General features: G+C 39.3%; 2 protein-coding genes across 3 annotated transcripts in view; one reads left to right on the top strand and one right to left on the bottom strand.

Moving 5' to 3' along the window:
* Positions 1-881: 881 nt before the first annotated feature.
* On the bottom strand, positions 882-3,146 carry LOC122685375. Its single transcript, XM_043890142.1, has 3 exons — positions 3,123-3,146; positions 2,745-2,888; positions 882-2,647 (listed from the first exon to the last, which is right to left on the bottom strand). The coding sequence occupies exons 1-3, from the start codon at positions 3,144-3,146 to the stop codon at positions 2,054-2,056; spliced, it is 762 nt and encodes a 253-aa protein (XP_043746077.1). The 3' UTR covers positions 882-2,053.
* CLVS2 (clavesin 2) overlaps positions 2,293-27,125 on the top strand; it is a 73,946-nt gene continuing 49,113 nt past the window's right edge. The window contains exons 1-3 of one of the 2 annotated variants that reach the window (XM_043890486.1): positions 2,293-2,616; positions 3,078-4,016; positions 16,276-16,450. In XM_043890486.1, the coding sequence (XP_043746421.1) occupies positions 3,628-4,016; positions 16,276-16,450 (564 nt within the window). In that variant the 5' untranslated portion in view covers positions 2,293-2,616; positions 3,078-3,627. Of the gene's footprint in view, positions 2,669-3,077; positions 4,017-16,275; positions 16,451-27,125 lie in introns of both variants that reach the window. The other variant, XM_043890487.1, reaches the window with a different exon arrangement.

Here is a 27,125-nt window from a genome sequence, read left to right as displayed (position 1 = left end):
CTGCAAGTGAACAAGTTAGATGACCACAGTTTCACGGATGCAAAACTCCTGGGTTACAGATGAAAGACTCAGACTCGGCAAGCAGTCTGAGCATCAGCATATTTGGGGCTGGTTTTCTGAGCCCAATTCCCACAAGCCTAAGAGAAGAGTTACATTTGCATACCCAGTGGGTGGTGTTACAGGATAGTAACTCTTGAGTTGAAGGAAACCAAATAAATGGGCTTGCCCTTTGTTCAGGAGAGAGACAGTATCTCTCTTCCTCTAAAGCCCTAAGCAAACCAGTCCTTCCTTCAGATGGAAGTACCATTTGCAGCTTCTAAGGCTCTTCCAAAGTTGCTCACTATGCACACAGCCTTGAAAAGATGGTCTCGAAAAAAGGATAGTTAGTATCTTGCTCATAAGACATGAAGAAACATGAGACCCATGAGAACTGTGTCTCCTTATTGGTGATAGTTAAAACCTCTCTATGCATTTGATATGAATCATTTTCCTCAGAAACTGAAAGCTGAATACTGTTCTACACTGAATTTTTCAATTTTTTTGGAAATAGGAACCCAAATATTTTAACAATTCATGTTGCACTCAGAATGCTTTTGAGAATCATAAACACATAAAGTCCTAGAAGGACTTTGAATATATATAGTGCATATATATGTATAATGCATAAATATAAAATATGTAGTGCTAAGTCATTTCAGTGGTATCCGACTCTTTGTGACCCTATGGACTGTAGCCTGCCAGGCTCCTCTGTCCATGGGATTCTCCAGGCAAGAATACTGGAGTGGATTGCCAAGCCCTCCTCCAGGGGATCTTCTCACCCAGGGATCTAACCCTCTCTTTTAAGTCTCCTGCATTGGCAAGTGATTTTTTTTTTACCACTAACACCACCTGGGAAGCCCATATATATACATATAGATGTGTGTGTGTGTTTATATATGGTTTATTTTCCATCTCCCTTATTCTTTGAGGATAATGACTATCTGTATGTATACAATTTTTCTTATTCTGGTTTGCTTCACTTTGCGTTGGTTTAATTAATAAAGTGGTATACAGGTCTGCCACCCCTCTTCTTTCTCTTTGTCACCACCATCACCTTGAAAGCAATAACAGAAGGCCTGTTTTTTAATCTGAAGGTTCTAATAGTCATCAAATACAATAATGTTTTCTTATCTTCAAGACCACCCATCCATAGACTCTAGGACAATGGCTCACACCCAATGGAGCTCAGTAGATATTTGTTGCATTGAGTCAATCTGAACTCAGGACTCCATTCAACATTTTATAAGCCAAAAGTTTATAAAGTGACAGGCTCAGTAATACATGCTGTGCTTTGAAAATTCATTTTTCTCAAACCCTTAGACAGTCATCTTAACCTCAAAGACTTCTGTTCATGATGATTCTAGTATACAGATGTATCAAACTGAGGGAACTATCAAACGCATCTCCAGAAACGTGTTTTATTATCAGATGAGAAGTCAAAGAGTACTTGTTTTTCCTTCCTCTGAAAACGTGTCCCTCCACCCCCACCCCGAGCTCATTTCCATCCTCTTCAATAGGAATTTAGCAGCCAGAGTGGTTGAAATACTATTCATATAAGTTCCCCCGGAGGCTTAATCATCAGCCCAATGCTGTGGAACCACTCTGGTCTTTTCTAAATTCAACATTTCTGTCAACTACAAATGCGGAAAGTACAAAATGTTTCCCTACTTCTTCCACATCAAAATTACCTCCTACAGGAACTAGAAAATGTGTCGCTGAATTACCATCTACAACAGCCACTCGCCACCGGGCAGCTCAGGGGTCTTGCACACAAAGGGTGAGAGAGGGGCGTGGGGAGGCTGCGGGGCGTCGCTCCCCCGCCTGGCCCCGCGACGCCCGTCCCGAGTAGCCGGCCCGGGAGTCGGGGGACCGGGAGCGGGCTAAACTTGGGGCTCGGGATATCTGAATGCCACGGAAATTGCGGTCCTATCCGAAAGAGTCAGGGCGAGAGGAGCGGAGTGCGTGCGCGAGCTGAGTGAGTGCTTACGTCGCAGCGAGATCTGTGCTGGGATAATTAGGAGTTGGGCTGAGCCGAGTCCTCTTTTAGCAGCGGCAGCCGGAGCCGCAGCGGCAGCGGCAGCGGCAGGGGCCGCGGCGGCACCCGGAGGGGCGCGTCTGACTTCGGCCGCCCGGGCGCGCACAGGCTGAGGGCCCCCGGGCCCGCAGCAGCCGCACCCTCGGCCCCAGCGGCTCCGAGCGCACAAAGGCGGCGGCTGCCCGCGTGGCCTCCTCCATCCAGGCGTTCGATTCTCGCTCGCTTCCTTCTCTTCTCCGGCAGGCGAGAATGGCAGGGCCGGGCGAGGACCTGGGACAGCGGGGGCCCTAGCTCTGGTCTCCCCCCACCCCCCACCCCTCCCGCGGGGAGAGGAAGCGGCTGCTCGCCGACGATGTGGTCAGGGCTGCTCCCCAGTGCGTCTTCTGCCCGGGTCCCCGCTGCCGTCCCTCTTCTCTGCTCGCTCCATCCCACCGAGAGGAGTTGATGCTGCGATCGCCGCCGCCGCCGCCGCCTCCGAAGCCGCGGCTGATGGATGCCAGGGAGTGCCGCATTGCTTAGCGTCCCCGCCTCCGGGTTTGCTGGTAGGAGCCGGCTGCTCTTTCTTCTCTCTTGCTTTGGGGCATTGTAGAAAAGGTAGAGATATTTTAATTTTATCTTCCACTCCTCTTTCCCACCCTCTCCTCCCCCCAGCCTCGCTTTTGAAATGTACCTTCCCGGAGAGATATCCCTCCCCGCCACCCCCCTCCGCAGCAAGTCCGTTGAAATAAAGGGCTAGAGGCAGGCAGAAGTTGGTGGGGGTGGGGTGAGGGGGCGCCCACGCGGGTGCCAACGCCACTGAAAACCCTTCTGGTGCCTTAAGAGATCACGGTGTATCCAGGAGGGGAGGAGGGAAGGTGCGCTCTCTGCAGTCGCCACCTAATTGGACCCTAATCGTTTTCAACGGAATCCCACAAATGTCTTAGAAATAGCATCTCTGAATAAGTAGGAGAAATAAGCTCCGTTCCCCTCTCTTTCTCTTTCTCTCTTTTTCCTTCTGGCAAAGACGCTCTCTCTCCCCCGCCCCGAGCTCAGCGCGCTGAAGAGCCACCTTATTATTAATCAGAATTTCCATCGTTATCCCTGGCAGGAGCAGCGTTCAGTAGGGACCGCAGAAGCATCACAGTGCTGGGGCTGAGATGTGCGTGGGGGTTGTTTTTGTTCCATCTCGGAAGAGAAGAGGACGGTACCAAGATCAGCACCCCCTGTGCTGGGTGCAATTAGGGGTGTTTTGTTAGGAGAGAGAGAGAGGACAAGAAGAGGGGTCCTGGGCCACCGGAGGGCCGCATCTCTTTGGAGGAAAAGGAAGAGGGAACCAAAGCGGGACATTGTTTTTAAGGAGGGGTGGGGAAAGAAGTTCCTATCTTTCAGAGAAAAGGTGCAGGAAAGCAGGAGCAACAGGGTACTTGATTGGACACCAAGACAAATCATTTCCTGTAAAGAAGAGGAAGCAGGCAGCAAGGAGGTCTGGAGGCCGGAGTGTGGTGGTGGCCAGGGCCAGCTTGGTGGTGGGACAGTCAGCAAGAGAGAGGCAAGGCTCAGGAACACGCAGGACAATGACTCATTTACAAGCGGGTCTCTCTCCTGAGACCCTGGAGAAAGCCCGCCTGGAGCTCAACGAGAATCCGGACACGCTGCACCAGGACATCCAGGAGGTGAGGGACATGGTCATCACTAGGCCGGACATTGGCTTTCTCCGCACAGATGATGCCTTCATCTTACGCTTCTTGCGGGCTAGGAAGTTTCATCACTTTGAGGCCTTCCGCCTCCTGGCCCAATACTTTGAGTACCGGCAGCAGAACCTGGACATGTTCAAAAGCTTCAAGGCCACTGACCCTGGCATCAAGCAGGCACTGAAGGATGGTTTCCCTGGGGGCCTGGCCAATCTGGACCACTATGGCAGGAAGATTCTAGTCCTTTTCGCTGCCAACTGGGATCAGAGCAGGTAAGTCCTAAATGCAGTCTTGTGCTGGATCTTCTTTTACTCTCCCATTTTTCAGAATGTATCTTGAGCAGTGTCACCGTTTTCCTGCTTTGATGTTACTGTTAATTTGGCTCCTGGGAAAAAGAGAAACCGGAACTAAGAAAAGAGTTTTTGGTGGCCGCCCTGGGGGCTGGCGGGGGCTTTTATTGTTACAGTTGAAACTCTTACTTCATTAGCACCCTTTTTCTACTGGAGATTTAAGGATATCCTGAACCATATCATTGTGCTGTGTAGTCTAAATCATTTGGCTTCTAAATAAAGCTGCTAAATTTATCAGCTCCTGAATAAGTTTACTGTTCTGTGGAGAAATGAGTTTGAGAATAGAGACAACTTTCCCTCTTTCCTCCCTAAAGAAATTCTTGTGTTTTTTTTTTAAAGAAATTCTTAAGCTAAATTCATCATCACCACCCTCCTTCCCCTCCATGTCCTCCTCCTCCTTTTCATCTCTCTCTCTCTAGCACTGCAATTTTATTTTATTTTTTTTTAAAGAAGAGCCTGGCATTCAACCAATATCAAGTAGCTTTATTGCTTGGGAACTTTTCTGCTTGGTGATGTGTAGATGAAGGAATAATATGATGTGTGTCACTTCAGTAAAAAGGAAGAGTTGTCCCCTCTGTTGCTGAGCATGCTGCTGACACTGAAAATAAAGGCTGACTGGTGTGCATGTTCTACACCTGTCACTAATCTAAAGAATGTGTTTCCTGTCTGATGTGATTTTTCATCTTTTGTAAGGAAGTGAAAAATGTTCAGATCTGTCAGTTGGTAGATGTTTTTGAGCTCTCTTTTTAATAGAGGAGAACTAATATTCTTATTTCATCTACATGACAATAGAAAATAACAGACAATGACTTCTACTTCCTCAGTCAGGGGAATTATTTTCTTAGATTGAAAGATATAAGAAATTATAAAAGACTCTTGTGGAAGGTAGTTTCAATTAAGTTCGAAGTTAAATAAATTTCATGAAACTTAAAAATGTTACCAGAATTCCGAATCATAGGAAGCCTGTTGTTAAAACATCAGTGTATTTTTAGTTCTGTGAACCGTGATTTTTGATGCATCTGGTTAGTTTAAACCATCTCTGGAGCAATTTTGAAAGACTTTATAGTTACTGGGAAACCTTATAGATCTCCTAGATCTCCTATGGCTTCTCAGAGTCTTGGGATTTTAGAATGCAAATTAATATTTTTAACAGGTGTTTAACCCTTCGATTGGTCTCCTATTCTCTTTAACTTTAGGTTGAGAACTACTCTAATTCCTTTTTAGGTAAATAAAAAGATAAATTACTGCCTGAAGAATCATAAAGCTAAGATGCTCATAGAAAGAGTTAGCCATTGAGGTGAAATGAAGTTCTCTTTCTGTTTGTTACTTTGGTTATTTATAGAGATTTTACTCTACTTTTTATCAGGTAGCAAAGTTTAAAGTCTCATGAAATGCCATTCTTTGACCACAATTTATCTTTAAAAAGTTTTTATTTCATCTAAGAAGTACATTGAAGATTTATGCAAACTAATTATTGTGTAGATCAAAGTCAAAAAAATTTATTCAAGAAAGAATCTAATATTTCATATGTCAGTTAGGCAGGAACTTAGTTTATTGAGCTACCATGGAATGGGAACTGTGGAAATGGTATGTTTAAATATGTGTCAGAGTCTGTTAAAGATATCTTTAGGGAGGCAGATAGCCCTTAGAGACATGAATATACATCAGACCTATTTTCCTTTATTTTTATAAGTGATCTAATATTCACATTGATTTACAAACCTAATTAAGTTGAAAATCACTTGTAGTTCTCACCCATATGAGAAGGTGATTATTCTGGATTTACTAAAGTAACTATGTTTTAGTTGTCTATCTCATGCTTTCATATAAAGTATAAGTTGCTAGTAATCAAAATATATCTCCCTAGAAATCTACAGTGGGAGGGGACTTATTAATTGATATATAGAATTATTTGTTTAAATCAACATATGTGACATTAACATATATGGGACATTAAAATGAAAAGCTATGCCCTGTAAAAATACCTTGCAGGTTCTATAGACTAATAATTGTGAATTCTATTTCTAAGGTTTAAATGAATAGGTATGATCAAGTAATAGTACTTCAAGGTCAAAAGGTGTACACGGTATTTAGAGCTTGTCTAAAATTCAGTTGAGTTTCCTCCTCCTATATTCATTAAAAAAAGTTCCCCCTTCCTTCTCCTTGTCTCCTGCCACCCCCATCCCAGATCTAAGTATACATATGGAACTAGTGGTAAAGAACCCACCTGCCAGTGCAGGAGACATAAGGGACGTGGGTTCAATCTCTGGGTCGGGAAGATCCCCTGGAAGAGGGCAGGGCAACCCACTCCAGTGTTGTTGCCTGGAGAATCCCATGGACAGAGGAGCCTGGAGGGCTATATACAGTCCATAGGGTCCCAAAGAGTTGGACATGACTGAAGCGACTTAGCAGCAGCAGCAGCAGCAGGGGATAAACAGGTCCATCCTCGTGGCATCTTCTGTGAAGCTTTATCATGGGGACATGTGCATAAGGACTGTCTCTGCCCTGCTCTGAAACCAGCAGGACAGCTGCCTTTCTGACTGTACCAGGGTGTCACCAGCCCTTTTCTTGCCTTCGGCCTGAATCCTCTTCCTCCACTATACATCTTCAGGGCCTATCTGACCTGACTCCTTCAGAAGTTTCTGCCACCTTCCCTAGATGTTTGCCTTATGATTCTTCTGTTAGCAGGATATACCATGTGCCAGATTCTCTTGCTCCTTATCCCTCCCCTGTTCTGTGAGTTGGGTGTTCTCATCTTCCTGCTCTGATCCCTCCAGTCCAAACAACCTGGGTCCCTGGAGAAGACTGCACATCTCAACATAATTCTAGCCATCTTCCTTGAGTTTTCAGTGAGTTGTCTGGCTTTCAGTAACTTAAAAAAAAAAAAACAAAACATTTTTAGAAGAAACAAAGTAGCATTGTTTTTAAAGAAAGAATAGGTGGGAATTGATCAGGGTTACATAGGGAAATTCTAGAAATGAAGTAGAAGAAAATTCACCCTCCTCTTTTATTTCCAGCTTCCCAAAGGGGATAAGCAAAATATTCTTTGTGAATTTTGAAAAACTTGGTAAAGACCCATGAAATGATTGATCTGTATAACAAAGAACAAAAACAAAACTAAGCCTCATATTACAACAGCACCTAAACTAGAGTTAATGTTCAGTAAATGTTTGTTGAGTTGAATTGAGTTATGCATTTTTTTTAAAAAAAGGTTTCTAAGTAGGAAGTTATCTGATTTATACTTTCTCCTATATTAAATTTTTAGGACAGTTTTCTGTGCTTCTCAGGAGACTAGAGACAGTAAATACATGTGAGATGGTGACTATAAATAAAATAGTGTCCCTTCCTACTGCAATATAGTGCAGGTCAGTTTCAGGTTATTGCAAATAACTGGACCATTTCCAAAGCCTTACAAGAAATATGGAATTGTTGGTAAGATGAAGATGTAATATTTACAGTGTGCCCACCTAATAAAAATAAAAAAATAATCGAAATGCTGAAATGTCAAAATGACTTTCAGTGTGGTCTGTGGTTCTTTTTTTAAAAAAATCATAGAACAGGTTCAGATGATTTATTACATTTATTGAGCAGGCTATCCTTGGAAAAGATTCACATAATCTTATCTTCTTTCTTTCAAGTTGTCCAAGATAATTTCTGAAAGCAAAAGTAGATTCCACAAAATTAAAAGCGATTGAATTGATACCCTGCAGCACGATGATGCGGTATCCTCCATGCCTTACACGGTGTCTTGCTTTCCTGAGTGACGGTACCCTGCTTTAGGACTCAGCAACACCTTCACATTTTCCAACTGATTTCATCAACAGAATGTGACGCTAATGTACCAAGAAGCTAGAGCAGATTACACTACCTTAAGAAAGGAAGTTTGGAATGAAAGTAGATTGCAGTCTAGACCCTAGAGCCTGAGAGCAGATATCTGAGAGGTGGAAATTCACTGGCATGTGATGATGGGGAATGTTCATGAGTAAATTGTGTCACCCAAAACATAATGACGACATACATTCTGATAACTGGCCTATAATTTGTCAGTTAGTCTGTAAGTGGTATTTTACATTTGTTGCTGTTCAGTTGCTAAGTCATGTCTGACTCATTCTAACCCCATGAACTGCAGCGCACCAGGCTTCCCTGTCCTTCACTGTCTCCCTGAGTTTGCTCAAACTTATGTCCATTGAGTTGGTGATACCATATTGAATCCAGCAGACAACCATTGATTTGGAATCAGATTAACAACCTCTAGAAAACAATTAAGTACAGTGAAGTTAGTGATTCTAATATAGTGGCAATCTGGAAAGCACTGACCATCTTGCACCATGTTTGGCTTGTCATAATGGATATTGATTATCACTTTTAGTACTGGAAGTCTGAAAGGGCTGGAAGACTGATTGGTGAGACCATGCTAAGATCCTCTAACCTGTCCTGGAATTTGCCTGAAAAATGTACTATTGTCAGTTTGTTCCCACTGTATGGCTTTTTCATACAAAAGAAAACATACAAATGGCCAGCTATTTGAAGCTTTAGTTTGAATTATGAATTATGTTGTAATTTATTGGACTTCCCGGTGGCTCAGACAGTAAAGAAACTGCCTGCAACGCAGGAGACCTGGGTTCGATCCCTGCATTGGGAAGATCCCGTGGAGGAGGGCGTGGCAACCCACTCCAGTATTCTTGCCTGGAGAATCCCCATGGACAGAGGAGCCTGGTGGGCTACAGTCCATGGGATCCCAAAGAAAATTATGTGGCCAACCTTCAAAATGAACGAAGATTATGATGATGGTAGCTTAAAATTTTTTAAAAAATTGCCATAGACTACACATATTTGTTTTATTCTCAGCCACAAAGCTTTACTGTTCTATGAAAGTGCAATAAAATAAAGCAACTATAAAATAACTAGAAATAGATTAAAATAGACAAGAGCAATTAACTAGATAATTACAGAGAAACACTCTTACTTGGTAATTTGCAAAACGCAAGCCAAAGAAGAGGTTTAATTTTTTGGACTGATTTTTCAAGTCTTCCTGGCTCTGTTTACTAAAATATTTAAATATTTCTCAACTTTCTGTTTCATGGGAGGGTCAGGATTCCTTAACTTCAAAATCCTAGCGACACTGCTGTGCTGTATTACGGCTGATTTTAAGATTGTGCTCAGTAACCAGTTGTGCCTGACTCTCTTGTGAACCCACGGGCTGTGGCCCACCAGGCTCCTCTGTTCATTGGATTCTCCAGGCAAGAATACTGGGGTGATTTTCCATTTCCTGTTCCAGGGGATCTTCTCAACCCAGGGATTTGAACCCACATCTCCTGCATCTCCTGTATTGGCAAGTGGATTTTTTTTTTTTTTTTTTACCACTGAGCTACCTGGGAAGCCTGATTTTAAGATTAGGTCAATCCTAGAAATGGCAGGTATGGATTCCATGAGGTTTCTGTCCCAGCAGAGCTTCTGTATTGCTTCCTTGTAGAAGGATGCTTTTTAAACAAATATTCTGGGAACTGCAGCTTATTTCAAAATATGCCCTTGGTTCATACCATGAAAAATGAAAGAGAAAAAATATTGTCCTGAGAAATGTTACCAAATACTGGAACAAATCTCTGAACAAAATAGGACAGTCTCTAAAAAGTAGGACAATTATGCAGTAATTAGAGAAATAATCCTGAAATAACAGCAATGACCAGGAGCACCAAACTTCACTAGGACGTTGATTGGGTCTGGCCCAAACCAGGCCATGTTCATGTTTCAAATATGCAACTTTAAACAAAGTTGGAAAGAAGCAATGGATTTGGTGTTACTATAGTGCTCTGAATCTTCAAAAGAAATCTTTAAAGATATTTTAAAACATGAGCCAATAGTTAGTAAATTCACAAATTATCCTTAGTAAATTATTATATTTCCTCCATTCTGAGAAAAAGATTGAGCTCTTTTACACCACTGAAGGCAGGTCTATATATATATATATGTGTGTGTATATATATATATATGTATATATATATATATATAAAAACATAGTTAATATAGTCATTAACATAGTAGTGGCACTCTTGATGTGAGGGAAAAGATGTCCTTGTATGTTGGTTGGATCTTTACAACATCAAGTAAGCTGAGTGAATAGTACTTAATTCAAATCAGTGTTTTAAAAAGTACACTTTTCTCCAGCATTTGCTACATACTTAGAATTTTAATAGGTGCTAGGGGCAAAAAAAAGACACATAACACATTCGTCGTACCATCAAGGAACATACAGCCTCTCTGGGAAGATAAAACATGAAAAGCTAAATGACTGTCAGAGAAATAGTGAGTGCTTAATGAGGATACTGCTCGGTAGTGCTGGAAAGTCCAGGCAGAGGCGGTAGCAGCCTGCTCTGTGTTATGTGGAAAGAATATCACTTGTTTGGGCAATGTAATTCAACCTTTTATTTTTTCATTTTAATTAATTCATTCATTTTAAAACACTTTCATATAGTAGTGTGACATATTGTAGCATGTCATATTTTATGTATATTATATACAATATTTATATACACAGACATACACATATATATATATGCATGTCATATTTTATATACACATATATATTTTATATGTGTCAGGCACTATTCTAAGCACTTTATAAACATTCATTTATTAAATCTTCTTCACAATCATAATAAGATAGGTCCTGTTAACATCCACATTTTGCAGATAAGGAAACCGAGGCACAGAGCAGCTAAGTATTTCACCCAGAACTGTACAACGAGTAAGTGAATTGGTCAAACTTGTTCTGTGTGTGCAGATAGTGGGCCAACAAAAATCTGGGAAAAAACAAATATACCAAAAAAAGCTAGCTCTGATAATTAAAAAATCCATCTATGGTTTAGAAAATCTTGATTAAACATCAGAATGTAGACAATTAGGCACAGGAGGTTAAGTTGGTAGAGTAAATATTCTTAAGACAAAGACTGTACTAAGCAGCTAAGTAAACAGTATTCTGCCCTGAGGAAAAGTTGCCTTTCCAATGTTTGTATTTTTTTCCAACATGACTTCATTCTGTTTTATTTCGTTTTGGTGGCAGTAGGTGCACATTTGTAACCTTTTTTTTGTTTTTCCCAAAGAAAGACATTTTTCCTCTAGATGTTTCATTTCCAGTTATTTTCTTGTTCTCACTCACCTATGTTTCCATAGCAGTAAAATACTGGAAAACACTCAGCAAGGCTGAGACGGCTTCATATGCCTAGTGATGATGTGATGATTTTGGATTTCATATTGCCTCCACGGTTTGTAGACTTAGCATCTTCCCATTCTGACTCAAGATGTCTTGATGTTTTCCTTCTGCCAAAGCCCCTTGCTGGGACCACGCTGGAGCTGCCCTGATACCTGGCCTGGTGCCATGTTGGTATCGACTTTCTGATCCTTCTTCTGATGTAGATTATGCCACTGACACATAAAAACACAGAGCAGCTCTTCATCAAACTCTGTTCTAGGTCTTGGCACCATAAGGAGTGGAGCGCTCTGTGGTGTCAGAAAGACCGAGCTTCCCATCTAGGCTTCCAGTTTTATTTACTCTTACAGTGATTTCAGAAAAACTCAATTCTCTGAGACCTCCTCTGTGTCTTCATCTTCAGAATAATAGGAATTAAGCCACGCACAGAGACTTTGGGCTTATTTTGAGATTAAGATAATGCTTTTGAAATTGCTTTGGAAATCCTAAATGGTTACACAGATAGAGATATTATTATTACCACTCAGTAATATAAAGCACCTTGATGGATTCATCAACTTTAGCACCAATGATACCCCAAGGCATTAATGAAGGTAATTCAGCTCCTTTGTCTCTCCCTCTAGCGCCTTTCTAACACAAGTGCTTTAGACATTAGGAAATGTGGCTTAATGAAAGCTGAGGGTTGGGGGCAGCCTTAATGAAGAATTTAATAATGGCTGATTGATTTAATGACCAAGGCAAGCTGCTTGCTGTTGTGCTGCTCAATGTGATGCCAAGATGCCAGTTTTTCCTTGTCAGGCTAAGGAAAGGGCTGGAAAGTAGGAATGAAATGAACTGTTTGTGATTTGTGTTGCGCTTTGCACTGATGGTCAGCTCTGGTAGGGGATGAGATCTTGTGAACCCCAGAAGAGAAGCACAGGCCAGGCAACTCCCCCAAATCTTGCAAGGTCCGAGGCAGGAGAAGAGGCTTCCCTGCTCTTGATCACCCAGGTAGTAAAAAAAAAAAAGGACAATTTTTTTTTTAAAACATATTGTAGCAGCTTTGATTTAACAGCAATGGCTTACATAGTCCCAAGTTGTAAAATTCCTTACTGGTGTCATTATTTCATCATCTCCAAGTCAATTTCTGATGCAGACTTTACCTGATGCTGCTTTGGGAAGCTGTTAGGAGTCGAGCTCCATGAACATGTTGGTTTATTGTTTATGGCTTTCTTTCAACATAGAAGGGAAAAATAGCTATGGTGGAGCTACTATAATTGGAGTGTAAACTCCAAACATGAACTTATGAAATACTTACTGTAGTAACATCTAATTTGTGAAGTACAGCAGTTAGAACATAGTTTTAATGAGAATAGTGAAAGTCAGATTCCTGAAGACAGAAAATTCATAAAATACTCCATTTCTTCAGAAGATATTTTATGGACTTTGGCATGTACTAATGTTCTGCTTAGGAATAACCTGCTGAGCTGCTAATGGTAGTAATGTGACATGTTTGACAACAGAGGATTGGAACATCAAGAGTGGTTTTGACCTGCCCTTTGAATGCCGTTATTAATAGCTAGAGTGTTTTTATATTTCTTCTATTAAATGTATAGTATATAACATATACTTCTAATAAAGGAAATATAAGAACACCCCAAGCTAACTGCATTCAAAGGGCAGGTCAGAAAAGAATCCACCTGCCAATGCAGCAGATGCAAGAGACGAGGGTTTGATCCTTGAGTTGGGAAGATCCCCTGGAGGAGGAAGTGGCAACCCACTCCAATATACTTGCCTGAAAAAGCCCATGAACAGAGGAGCCTGGCAGGCTAAGGTCCATGGGCTCACAAAGAGTTGGACATGACTGTGTGACTGAGTGTGTGCACACACACACACACACACATACATTAATATAATTTATATAAAGGTCATTTAATTCTCTCTTTGGAAGAAGATATTAAATAAAAAAAACCCATTGGTTAGATTTACTCTATTGATGATCCTGGGATTTACCTTATTTTATTTCCTTTGGAATAATGATATGTATGTAAGTTTTTCTCTTGATTTGACACAGTTTTTGAAAACCATACTTAAAATGTGTTATTTAAAATAAATTGCCTCTTATTTTCAGCCCTTACTGGTGTAATAGTTTATTATTATATACAGTGCATCATTCTTTCAAAGCTGATTTCAAATTCAAGTTTTTCTTAATCCTATTTGGTATTCTCACAGGAAAATCTAAGAATGATCATAACAGGAGAAAGTTCTAAGTTGGATTGTTCTAATTTTTAATTTTTTCAACCATTATTATTATGAATTTCAAAAATTAAAGTGAGTATTTTTTTAGAGGGGGCTCTGAATTTTAACCAAGCTTCCCTGGTGGCTCAGATGGTAAAGAATCTGCCTTCATTGCAGGAGACCCAGGTTTAATCCCGGGGTTGGGAAGATCTCCTGGAGAAGGGAATGGCAAACCCAGTCCAGTATTCTTGCCTGGAGAATTTCAAGGACAGAGGAACCTGGTGGGCTATAGTCTGTGAAGTTGCATAGAGTCAGACATGACTGATCAACTAACACTTTTCACTTTAAATTGTAACCAGAAGTACAGTCTTCCTGCTCCAAACTTTTCAGTCTGTGTAAGTTCACAGGCTTCTGGTCATAGTACTGTGTTAGGCCATTATATTTAAAAAGGAGATGAGCCAGCCATGAAGTGACTGATAAAGGTGTTCAGTCATTCATATTTCACAGTTTTAAGACAAATAAGTGACAGAGCTCTACAAAAAGTTTTATCTTATAGACTTACGTAGTGTTTTGGGATGCCATATCCTTAGGCCTATACATAGCCTGTATACTTGCCAGAGATTTAAAAATAGTCTCTTGATCCTTGCCTTTAACAGTAGCAGTAAGCTATGTAAAGGTTATCTTTAAGTAAAATTTACAAACACATATTCTTTAGTTCTGATTACACCCAGCTTAGTGCACTGTGAGTGTGGTTACCACTAAAGTGAAAAGTGTGCTATGTGTGTATTCCAACAGACCCTTCTTGAACACACATTCACATGCTCTTTTGCATTTTTTTAGCATTGCTCACATGCTCTCACCTGAATCATATCTTTGACTTCCCTTCCCATTCCCCCTCCTCTCACCTGGCGACTGCCAGTGAGATGCAGTGATAGTCACAGATACTCTCATTTAAGGAACTCAGCCTCAGAATGATAAATCATTGACTTGTCCAGGGCCACACAGCTAATGAGGAACAATGAAGAGATTCCATCTTGAAGTCTTCTGACACCAGGCCCTTTGCTTGATAAATGCTGGGACCCTGAAGAGATTCTATTCCAAACTGCTGATATTACAGATGAGGAAATGCGGCCCAGAAAAAGTGAGAAATTGCCTGAGGTTTCACTGTTGATTTTTCCTTCCTGTCTGAACTACTATGCTTTCTCCCTTCACCTCCAAATGTTTTTAGAAATAAAAATAGAAATACTCCCTCACATGTGCTCATTGTCTCAGACGTCTTCCTGGTGAGCCCATCACTTCCACTAAATTCCAATGATTTCAACTCCTAATCCACCACCCTTGCCATCTCACCTCTCCCCTGATATCAGGATCTCTTTCTCTATCTTTTCCTGGACACCTCCACCTGAATGAGCAGAAAAGTAAACTTGAAAGCAGGGTGCTAAAAAAGGAAAATTGTTAACATCTTCCGTAAATTTACGAATTTCTCTTGAAATGTGGGGATTCCCTCTTAGAACAATTACCTTGTTTTCCTCTCAGCTCTGATTGCATTACCTCCTTCACTTCTGTGAACATGGGATTGGTATGCTTTTGATTCTGGAATTTTCAATTTTGAGCTTTCTCCAGAGTTTGAAATTTACTTTCTTAGATGTTTACTTGATATATCTTCCTGGGTATACTACCTGTTTCTCAAGTACAATCTATTCTATTCCAAATTCTACATTTCCAGCCATCCTTAACTGCATCCTTTTTTTGCATTATTGATTTTGATGAAAGATTTCACCATTTGATAGATGGTAAAATCTAAAGTACCATTTACTTTAGATAGCTTACTGGTACTGTCAAAGGCAAGGGTCTGAAGCTAGAATCTGCGTGTCATCTTTTCCCTCAATCTTAGCCCCCACATCTAATTAAGGATTAAATTTTAACAAGTTTACTTCAAACATACTTCTCAAATTTGGCTTCTTTTCTTCTTACTTCCACTGCTTTGTTGAGACAATGCCTTCCTGTACAATTAGTGTCTTTGCACTCCAGCTCCATTTTACAAGAAAGGAAGCGCATTTATTGGATTTTTATAGTGTATCAAGGACTGTGCTAAGCTGCAAGGTAGAAAAAGATAAAGATGCAACTCCTGAATTTGGGTGGCCTATGTAATAACAGGCAGATGCATTTTCCCTTTTATTTTCATTGATTTCACTGATTTCCCTTTCTTTCTGTCCATCCCACCTTTCCTTTTCTTTTATCTTCATGATATAAACTCAGTCCAAGTAATTAAAATTGGTTGACACTTTCAACCACAACTGTTTACACATGGTGTTGTTTATTGATGAAACTCCTTCAAATCTCATTCTCAAATTTTCCACCTGTGAAGATAAGAAATGTCAGTCCTTTTAAAAGCATTCCTGAACTATTGAAAAGTACCATGCCTAGTTTTTAGGGAATGGAACATTTGTTGAAAATGAGATTTTGTAAAGTTATAAGAGGGCCTGCAAGGAAAAGGAATGATTGTAAAATATGAAACAAATTATAGAATTTTCAAAAGCATTGGAATTTGTTTTGGTAGAATGCATGTTAACTTCTAATATGTCCCCTGAGTATAGTGAATAATGTAAACTTCATCTTAGAAGATTTTTAAACAAAATGTTTTCCTTAAGCTTTCTGAGGTATTTTAAAGGGAATTTTCAGTATGCTAAAGACATTCCATAGTTTCTACAAATGGCGGTTGTCAGATTTAATGCAGTACTTCTCTGTTGCTGATAGGTACACGCTGGTGGATATTTTGCGTGCCATCTTACTTTCTTTAGAAGCCATGATTGAAGATCCTGAGCTTCAGGTGAATGGATTTGTTTTGATCATAGACTGGAGTAACTTCACCTTCAAGCAAGCTTCTAAACTGACGCCAAGCATGCTGCGCTTGGCTATCGAAGGCCTTCAGGTAATGATTTACAGATGACCCAGTTTCTCAGTCTCCCATGTTTGGCTTATCTCCAGTAGAGTAACAAGATGTCTGTTTTAAATAATAATAATAAAATTTAAAAACTAGTTTTTAAACACAAACACTGAAAACTAACGGGACAAAGGGTCATAGAAGAAAAGCTAGAAGATGTGGGCCTTTCAATGAAGGGAATTTTGTGGTACTTGGCAAAAGCCTTCACTATGTCTAAACATTAAGTGAATAATAATTTGAGATTTTTATCTTGATGATCAGAACAAAATCTGGATTTTAATTATTAGCTATTTAGGTTTTTGTTTCCCTTTCTTTTTCTGTGTAGAGTTGTTAATTAGCTAAATGTTTGCTTCATTATTACATTTAACCTGGTGAATTTGGGGGATGATTAGCAATATCTTCATGTAGTCCAACAACTGTTGGGAAGCCAATCAATCAATATGTATTTTCATGCCTAAGATGTGGAATCACTGTTTTGAATTACTTCTTTAGACTTAATTGGGAATTTTGTTGCTCTTTTTTTGTGGAGGGGCCATCATGTGGAATTGACATAGGAATGGTGTATCTTCTAGTGAATGACATTTACCTGGTTGCAGATTATGAAATAGAAGATCAATTATTACTTAGTGGCATGTTATAAACCTAATATTGACAATTTCTTTTTAGCTTTTAGGATGTCTTTCTTCTACTCTCTGCTGTCTGCTACTTTATATATAATATTTATGGAATAAAATTTAAATTCTTAAAAAGATTTGCAAATTAATTCTTAAGTGATGTTATTCAGTATTTATTCTCAGTGTGTTCAATGTGCGTTTTAAAATTTTGCAGCAGTTAAATTTTTGTAACTTTATGAATGAAAATATCATAAAATAACTTATTTTATCTTTGTTATTCATTAGGCCAGGATGTTAGTTTTCTTTAAATCAAATAACTAAAATTTTCTAGAGATGTCAAATCAGTTCAGTTGCTCAGTCATGTTCAACTCTTTGTGACCCCATGGACTGCAGCACACCAGGCCTCCCTGTCCATCACCAACTCCTGGGGTTTACTCAAACTCAAATCCATTGAGTCGGTGATGCCACCCAGCCATCTCATCCTCTGTTGTCCCCTTCTCCTCTTGCCTTCATAATAATTTCTGACTGTGTCTATAGGCACCTAAATTGATGGATGATGACCCTCTAAAATAGGGTCACTTCTCCAAGCAGCAGGGCATCTTAACCAAATTGAATTCACAGTTTGGGTTTTGCGTCTGAAGTGAATAAAAAACAGTGATCTTTTTATCTGAATGTGTTTTTCCTGATGCAGGCTTCTTGACTTGCTCCTGGTGAGCCAGCCTTGCTCCTACCTTATCTTGAACAACATTTTCTTTTTAACTCCACAGAAATAGTTAATATGGGTTGGAGAGAGGGCAACACCTGGAAATGTGTGTATCAGGTAGAATCAGTCCTAATTCTGCCCTATTGCCAGCAGCATATAAAGTGTTCTTCACAGAGAAAATTAGTTACTGCCGGCATATTACTTAACACAGAATGGTAACTTAGCCTTTGATTATTGTGATCCCAATTTCGCTGGCAAGAAACAAAGGCTAGGCCTTCAGCACTTGAACTAGAGAACTCTATTATTTCCAAAAGATTGAAAAAAACCACCTCAAGGATAGGCCTAGTATCTTGCTTTTTGCTAATTTACACACTTTATGGAGTCATTTAGTAGTAATAAGTCGTCACTGGAGAAAAAAACATGCTTGGGAGCTTGGACATATTTGGGATCTTCCCATGACTTAGGGCCCCAAACAGGACTTTGTAAGTGCTGAGAGTCAGCGCAGCAAGAGCTACGGTCAGATTCAACGTCTGTGCTTGTGTTAGAGAGGGCCATGGTCCCCTCTCCCCGCAGGGACCTCTGCTGAACTTCCCTGTCTCTGTCCCCCATCACTCTCCCGATTCCCTTTCCTTGTTCCCGGGACCCAGACTGCGTAAGCAGGCTTGATTCCTCCTGGTTGCTGATTGGGAAGCCACTTAAAAGAGGGAAACTCCCCCTGGGAATAAATTTGGCATGTTACTACTTTTAAATTCAGTTTTTCCTTGGTTTAAATTAATTTCTTTTTAATTTAATCTTTTTTTTGGCTGCACTAGGTCTTCATTGCTGCATGCGGGCTTTCACTACTTGTGGTGAGCCAGGGGCTATTCTTCATTGTGGTGTGCGGGCTTCTCACTGTGGTAGCTGCTTCTCAGATTAATTTTAAATGCTCCATATCTATATCTGTGTCTGTGTCTATATTGGTATCTGTAAACAATGGTGATTCTGAATAGGAATGTAAGATGTGCTAAAAGTGTTCCATTGTGACATGTGTGCTTTCATACTCAGTTTTACATGCTAAAGTAACATTTTCTGACTTTTCTAGTTAAGATTCTGTTTTATTTTACATTTACTATGTGAGAAATACTATTGTATAATGAGACGTGTTTCATGCAGAACTTGAATAAACTTCTTTTGAGATTAACATAAGATCATAAAATATTTGAAGTAAAGATACATATACACAATTTTTGATTGTTAAACACAATTATCACTATCAGTAAGATCATCACCAACACTATAATAATAAACCCCTTCCGATTAACCGAATTGGAGAAACTAAGGTAAAAATATTTTTAATAACTCGGTGATCATTTATATCATGCTATCATCCTGCTATAATATTGCTACTTTTATTTGTTGTTGTTGTTGTTTAGTTGCTAAGTTGTGTCCAACTCTTTTGTGACCCTCATGGACCCCACATGGACCCCCATATGATACCAGGCTCCTCTGTTCATGGGGTTCCCAGGCAAGAATATTAGAGTGAATTGCTATTTTCTTCTCCAGGAGAACTTCTTGATACAGGGATCAAACGTCTCCTGCGTTGCAGGTGGGACCACTTGGGAAGCCTACTTTATCAAGCATAAAAAATATCCTAGGGAATTGAACCCAAAGTAAGAAAAGCTACCGGTGGGTCTGATGCTAGGGAGGAAACTCATTTTAATGATGTATATTATTAATGAGATGTTACTATGTTTTGAAGAGGAACTATCTCTCATCTTTTTGAGGGTACTATGTAACCTGTCTGCCCTCACCAATCCCCTTTTTTCTCAAATATTTTGAGTGACTCAACTGGAGATAGTGCCTTATACTTTGGATAAAATATGTAGGCTCTTGCTATAATATCCACCCCTGTTCACAGTACAAGGCCAATAGGGAGACAGAATGGGCTATAGAGGCAGACAGACCTGGATTTGGATGGCAGCCCTGCCACATATCAAATATTTGAGCAAATTACTTAACTTGTTTGGATGTCAGTCTATTCATTTATACCAATTTTAAAGTATTAAATTAGAAGTAATACATCTTGCACCTAGCAGGTGATATTAATGATCAAAGTAATTGATGTGGATAAGCTCATTTTTCAAGTGGATTTCTTTCTGGATGTGTGCTGATTTTCTCACAATTCAGTGACTGCCTTGACTGTGAAGACTTAAAGATGATTGACTTTGCGAATCTAAAAAATATCATACTTTGTCTTAAATACTCAGATTATAGATGCTAAGATTATATTTTTAAAAAATTGCTTCACTTTGTGGTTAAATAGCATCTAGATATTTTCATAATAGGTGCCAAATAATATATTTTTTCTTGTTGAAAGCCAGGGGGAAAAATGAGTTTTTTTTCACCTGGTAAAAATTAATCTTTGTTTCTTTAGCCAGAAGCTCCAAGCACAGTTGAAATGGTGGTGATTGTAGAGATAGTTTTGACCTTAAGGGATGAGCAAGAGTTTGCTAAGTGGATAAGGGCAGGAAGAACAGCTTGGACAAGGAAACTTTGGGGAGGTAATTTGAACAAATATATAACTATTCAAAAAAGGGCTTACCTCGTGGCTCAGCTATAAAGAATTCTCCTGCTAATGCAGGAGACGCAGGTCTGATCCCTGGGTCAGGATGATCCCTTGGACAAAGAAATGGCAACCCACTCTAGTATTCTTGCCTGGGGAATCCCATGGACAAAGGAGCCTGGTGGGGTTCAAGCCATGGGGGTTGCAAGAGAGTCAAACACAACTTAGCAACTAAACAACAGCAGCAGTTATTAAGGATTGAAAGTATGTGGTAAGTCTGATTTGATGTAGCTAGAGTGAGAAATGAAACGAGTGACCAGAGATGATCTGGGGAAGACAGGCTGAGACCTGGCTCTTTGGACTGGAGGAAGGCAAGATTTGTGGTTTGACCTCTGTTCTCCAGATTTGTGGACATTTGGGATAGAAAAGTGACCTGGTCATCCCTCTGCTTTGGAAAGACCTGGCGAGTAGAAGAATTGACCGGGATCAAAGAAGGAAGGGTTAGATATAGAGAACCTCCAAGCTACCCTACAGGTAGTTATATTGATCCCATTTTATAGGAAAGATAATGAAACTTCAGGCAGTTTAAGTCACTTACCTAAAATTTCTTAACAGATATCAAGGCTTGAGTCCAGGTGGTCTGGATTCCAAAGAATGAATATCTTCCCTGAATCTTGTTGTTCCTATTGTTTAAACATTAAAAAAAATTATACAAGTTTCCATTTACAGTTATTATAAAATATTGGATAGATTCCTTGTTTTGTGTAATACATCCTTGAGCTTATTTTACATCCAATAGGTTGTGCCTCCCACCCCCTGTTGATGTTTCTGTTGTTTCCAAGACTTTGCCTAAGAAAACATGGGTCAGCTCAGGTTAGAGTAACTTCCCTCCCCATGCCAAACACCCTCACATTTTCACACAGGTGAAATTGCTTTATCGGGATAGTACAGGACTAAAATAGTCACCAATGGCTGACCTTGTACTTTTTGGAAACCAAGTGGCAGAACTATTTCCTTTTTCCCAGTGAGCGGTCTCCTTGAGTGACTGCAAGCCTCCCAGTTCCCTGTGATGAAGGACAAGGGCAAGGCACTTTTCTGATAGCCAAAGAAAACTTTTATCCTCACGGCCACAAATTGGTAAGCCCCTCATTATACTGATCCAAGGCAATTCTGTAGGCTTTCTCTCTGCAGAATCTTCAAACATTTTTTTTTTCCAAATGAAAAGCATAAAGCAATTTTTTTACCAACATAGTGCTCCTAAACAGATAAGAGGCAGCATCAGATATTTTTTGTGGAAATAAAGAACTCAGGCTTTTTTGGGGAAAGAAACGAGAAAGAGAAAATGGTCTGTACCTTACATGAAGTTAATTGATTAAGGTAGTCATAGTAACAAGAAGCATCTTAGAACAATCAATAGAAGATTAAGTGGATGTGACTTGTTGACTCTAAGATATCTGCCTGGGAGGCCAATTAAAACATGAAATGTTTGGAAATACCTGGAACAGCTGAAATTGAATTTATAATGAAGTGGTATGCTTTTAATATTTTTTGGTTGCTATTGCTCTGTCTTAATTTTTTTTCTCATAAAATATTATAATTCTTAAGACTCTTTGGTAATGAAGGGCTCAAACTCTTTTGTGAATCTTGAATCTCTTATTCGTGATTTTTAAAAAACATATCCTGACTCTCTTGTTTGTTGCCTTTTGGATGCATTTATCTGCTATTCCCCGTTAGCTCTGTCCTGCTGAGTCTCTGTGCTTTTGCTTTCACAATTTCACAGGAATCCCCAAACTCCATCTGCTAAAAAGTACATAATGTAGTCAGGACGTGGCTTGCTGGCAAGGGGTTTGGCTGTAACAAGGAATTGAATAGCTCTTTGAATTGCTACATAAGACTCAGATGTAGGGCTGTCACAAAGTGCCTAAATCAGTGCCAAATTTTGTAAGGACCCTTAATAAACAGGACTTGTGAAAGAATAAAGAATATGTAATCAATTCACAGTACTTAGTGCTGGCCCTTTCTTTTGACTCAAGGGTCCAGTGTTACTAACAACCACCAATCTGCTAGCTCTGAGAGCTCTGGTCATTCATGTAGAAGGCTGAAAGTGCTGCCACTACAAATTCTGGCTCTAACTGTTTGGAAGCGCAGTCCTACCTAGGGGATCTTGCCAAAAGCAGAGGCCATGCTAATGACTTGGAATATCCCTATCCAAGGCCAGCGGGTGAAGAGCTCCATTAACTTCAGTCTTGCATTAGATTATTTAGTCTTCCCGATCTTGCCCACAATTCTTTCTAGCTTTGAAACTGTATGTGTGTATGTGTGTGTGTGTGTCTGCATGTAGGATGGTTATGAGAGAATATTAAAAAGGAAGTCAGTGAGATCTTGAGTAAATTAGGCTTTCATAATAAAACAAAAGGCCTCTGCTTTGCAACTGTTTTTTGCAATGGTTGTTAACCTGCCAATAGTTTTCATGCTGATTAACTTTGGACAATGGCAGAAACCTCTTGCATGCAAGCTACCTTGTAAATTTAAGGCAGCATGATGGTGCATTGATGGAAGAGGTCTGAAACAATAACTATCTTTTTGAAAATGAACACACGGCCTTATGAACTATATTCATTCAGACAGCCTGGAGGTGGGAGCGTTTATTTCCACATTTTGTATGCACAGGCAGAACCACATTGAGAAACAGTGACAAGGGCAGTGTATAAAAAAAGTGACATTTTGTGCATCACATGCTTCGCTGTCTGAGCTAAGTGTGTTTCCTCTCTGTTGTTTCTTAACCTAAAACCCAATAAGTGAAAACTCTAAAGTGACTTTATTTCATGGTGTGATAATGTGGTTTGATTGAGAGGTTTAGTCCCCAGAAGTAGAATGTTGGAAATCTTTTTAAAAGCTGACAATAGGCTTGTAAAAGCTATATATAATATTTAGTTCAACAAGGAGGCTAGGGATTATATAATCTTTGCTAAGAGGCTAGGTTAATTCTATATACATATATGCACACACACATCACATTTATGCACCTATAAACATGTGTATCTGCATATATATCACAATTTTTCCTTGCATTATAATTGCTGCTTTTTTATATTAGCAGTTAAATCTATTTAAAACATCTAGTTATAGGAAGTAGCTGTCAACCTTGACAAAAGATGAAGAGATGAGTGCTCTAGATTTACTTAATATACACTTAATGAATTGAAGTAGAGAATATCAGCAAGTATCAATAAAATTTAGTACCTCTACACTTTCAGCCACTGAAAAGGAGACTAGTTACCTTTTTTTTTTTTCAAATAGTCAAATAATTTAAGCAGCAAAAGGGAAGGAAGAAAATAATCTTTCTGTTTGAGTCATTGAGATAATGATAAATGGATAGAAAGTCATTATCTAGAAAGAAAAACTGAACAAGCCCTATGAGTTATTCTGCATTTCATTTTATTGGCTATGTTTAGACAAGTCCTTAACTGGAGAACAAAGAAGATGAGTAACTACAAGTTCTTTCTTATTCTTTTTATTAGCAATGTAAATGTATCTTGATATATTCTTCTCTCCCAGTAGAACTACATTTTTTTCACTCTTCAAAGCAAAGTGGCAAAATGTGAATGTTCGTGTATCTTCAAAAAAGTAGTTTAGCTGCAACCTTAAAAAAGAAAGAAATCCTGCCATTTGCAACAATATGGATGAACCTTGAGGACATCATGCTAAGTGAAGTAAGCCAGGCACAGAAAGACAAGGACTACATGATCTCCTTTATATGTGGATTTAAAAAGTCAAATTCTTGGTAACAGGGAGGAAAATGATGGTTACCAGGGGCTAGGAGGTGGGGGAAATAGGAAGATGCTGGTCAAAGGTACGACATTTCAGTTATAAGATAAATAAATCCCAGAGACCTAATGGTAGCATGGTGACTATAATTAATAATAAAGTGTTGTATACTTGAAATTTGCTAACAGCATAGATCTCAGCTGTTTTTATCATGCATACCTAAAAAAAAAGGTTATTATGTGAGGTGACTGATTTGTTAGTTAGCCTGATTGTGGCATACCACGTCATGCTGTGTGCCTTAAATATATACAATTTTTGTCAATCATCTTAGTAAAACTGAAAAAAAATTGGTTTAAGACCCATGTGCCGTCAGATTTCCTACAGATGTTAATAAAATTGATATGCTTATCTCTCAAATGCTTAGTCATTTCCCCTTGATAAATGTAACCTCCTGGATTCTAAATCAAAACCTTTAAAAATCACAAATTAAGGTGTCATTTTTGTTTTCTTATGTTTTAAAATTCTAGTACTATGTTGCCAGAATTTTGGAGGTGAGCAATTCTTCTGTTCCATCCATGAATAGCAGTCTTGTTATATTCTCAAGATTGATCTGGAAATTAAAATACTCTTAATTCTTCATATCAGGGCTTCCCTGAGAGCTCAGTTGGTAAAGAATCTGTCTGCAATGCAAGATACCTGAGTTTGATTCCTGGGTCAGGAAGATCTCCTGGAGAAGGGGTAGGCTACCTACTCCAGTATTCTTGGGCTTTCCTTGTGGCTCAGCTGGTAAAGAATCTGCCCACAATGTGGGAGACCTGGGTTCGATCCCTGGGTTGGGAAGATCCCCTGGAGAAGGGAAAGGCTACCCACTCCAGTATTCTGGCCTGGAGAATTCCATGGACTGTATAGTTCATGGGATCTCAAAGAGTCGGACACGACTGAGTGACTTTCACTTTATTCTTCATTATAATCGTTCTGAGGATTTGTTTTTAATGGTCTTAATTTTCTTCAGTTTCTGCAATTGGAGAAGTCACAGTAAACTTGTAAGAGGAATGTCTCCTTGTGTTTATCCTGGGCTATTATTTCACACACAGTGAATTATAGTGTTTTTATGACTTCAAGTCAACTGCAAGGCTTCAGTCATCGGAATATTAAGATGTGGGTGACTGTGAGGTAATTACAAAAAGTAGTAATAGCTGCCGTAACACAAAAATGTGTGCATTGGCTTAGCCATCTCATGGTGAAGTCAAATAGAGTCTTTGATCAATGAATGTTGCTTTTCCTACTGAGTCAGTAACCCATGTTCCTTCCACCTTGTTACCCTGCCGTTTTCTATGTGTGGTTTCCCAGGTCACTTTGTCCACTTTCATTACATTTCCCTATAAGGTGAAAAGGCATGGAGAAACACGTATGATAACATTTCTATGGGCCTAAGCTGAAAACAGTGTACATTGCTTTATTTGAATTCCATTGGCTAGAAAACTCGGTCAAGTTGACATGCATAACTCTAAAGGAGGTGAAGAAATGTAGTCTGTGATCCTCCTCGGAAGAAGAGGGATGGTGGACACCTCGTTGCAAGGCGGGTTCCCTGAAATGACTTTGATGACTCTTCTGTGAGCTCTATAGCATGTTTGCTTATGTCCTCTGAAAAGAAGAGGTGATAATTAGTGTTTCAGGAAGGTTTAATTCCAACATTCAAGCTCAAAGGAGTAAATGCAGTTTTCCTACAATTCATTCTATGCACTTATTGGAATCTCTGTACCCAGCTAGCTTTGCCTAGGAAGGGGTGCTGGCAGTTTCTATGTACCTGGATCACTTAGCTGTATCCCTGGTACAAAGGTAGCGCAGGTGTGATTCAATCAGTTCAGTGCCCCTAAGATCCTGGTTTTAAAAGGAGAAGAAAAGCCAAACTCCTAAGATCCTGATTTTGAAAGGAGAAAAAGGCAAATCATTCCTCTAGGGTCTCAAGACTGCATGTAAGATGACTATAGTGATACTTTTGTTGTTTTACCTTGGAAGTTAGAAAGCCTCTGAATTGGAGATTTAATTTTCATAAAGTGAGAATATGATTTTTTAAATAACTTGAGGTTACCTACTTTGAGAAACTCCCTGAAAAGACTGTTAGCTGTTGAAACAGAGAGAATTTCGCTATAAAGTCTTATTATGTAGACTTAAAGACTATAAAATCAGTGTCAGACTGTAAGATGTGGAGTCCACCAACTTTTACCATTTTGTCAATGTCTATCAAATGCTTTAAAAATACCAGTTGAAGTTTTACTTACTGTTGAGTCATCTAGTCAAGACATGCAAAAACATCAACATAATTTTAGCACATAAATTAACAAAGTAAAATTATATTATCAGTACTTAATTTATCAATCATATTGTATACTATTAATGTAAGGAATCCACTTTCCTCTTGAATGTATTCTAGTAGCTCTTTATTTCCTGTTATGTTTTTTTCCCCTCTTGTTTATTAAATCTATATTAAGCTGTCATTCTAGAAAATGTGAGAATTTCACTTGTGTTATATTCACTGTTTTTTAGATTTCCTTTTCCTCAAGTCCTTTAATTCTTAGTTCTCCCCCCTTTTTTTTTCCTCCTCTAAGAGTACATGGGAGGTAAAGTTGCGGAACACATGCGTTCTCTAAAGTGTTTTTATTTTCACATTGGTTGATAGTTCTGTCTAGACATAAAAGTGTAGACTCAAAATAATTTCCCTCAGTACTTTGAAATCATTATTTTATTGTTGTTAGGCATCCATTATTTCCGACAAGAAGCCTGGATTCAGACTTTTTTTTTTTTTACTTTGTAGCTCCCAGTATTTTGTCTATAAAGATTTCAGGATCTTTTTTTCATCTTTGGCATTTACAAGAATGTGTCTGGGAGCAAATCTTTTATGTGTCTACCAGGCCTTAATGAATCCTTCACTTAAAAAAAGAAACATTTTTGTGATTCTTTCCTTTCAATTTTTCTCTGATCCCTTTCTGGTATTCCTATTGTACGGACATTGTATCTGTGAACTTAATCCTCTGT

Source organism: Cervus elaphus, chromosome 28 (genome assembly GCF_910594005.1).
Source record: "Cervus elaphus chromosome 28, mCerEla1.1, whole genome shotgun sequence".
In the NCBI taxonomy this organism is placed as follows: Eukaryota; Metazoa; Chordata; class Mammalia; order Artiodactyla; family Cervidae; genus Cervus; species Cervus elaphus.
Note: the sequence above shows the minus strand (reverse complement) of the source record. Positions and strands in the feature narration are given on the sequence as shown.

Excerpts from the sequence above, each read along its gene's own strand:
- LOC122685375 (XM_043890142.1), bottom strand. The coding sequence starts at position 3,146 with ATGGAAATTCTGATTAATAATAAG. Across the intron at positions 2,889-3,122 it reads AAATTCTGATTAATAATAAG|GCACCAGAAGGGTTTTCAGT; the intron begins GTGGCTCTTCAG and ends TGATCTCTTAAG. Across the intron at positions 2,648-2,744 it reads AGGGATATCTCTCCGGGAAG|CAAGAGAGAAGAAAGAGCAG; the intron begins GTACATTTCAAA and ends AATGCCCCAAAG.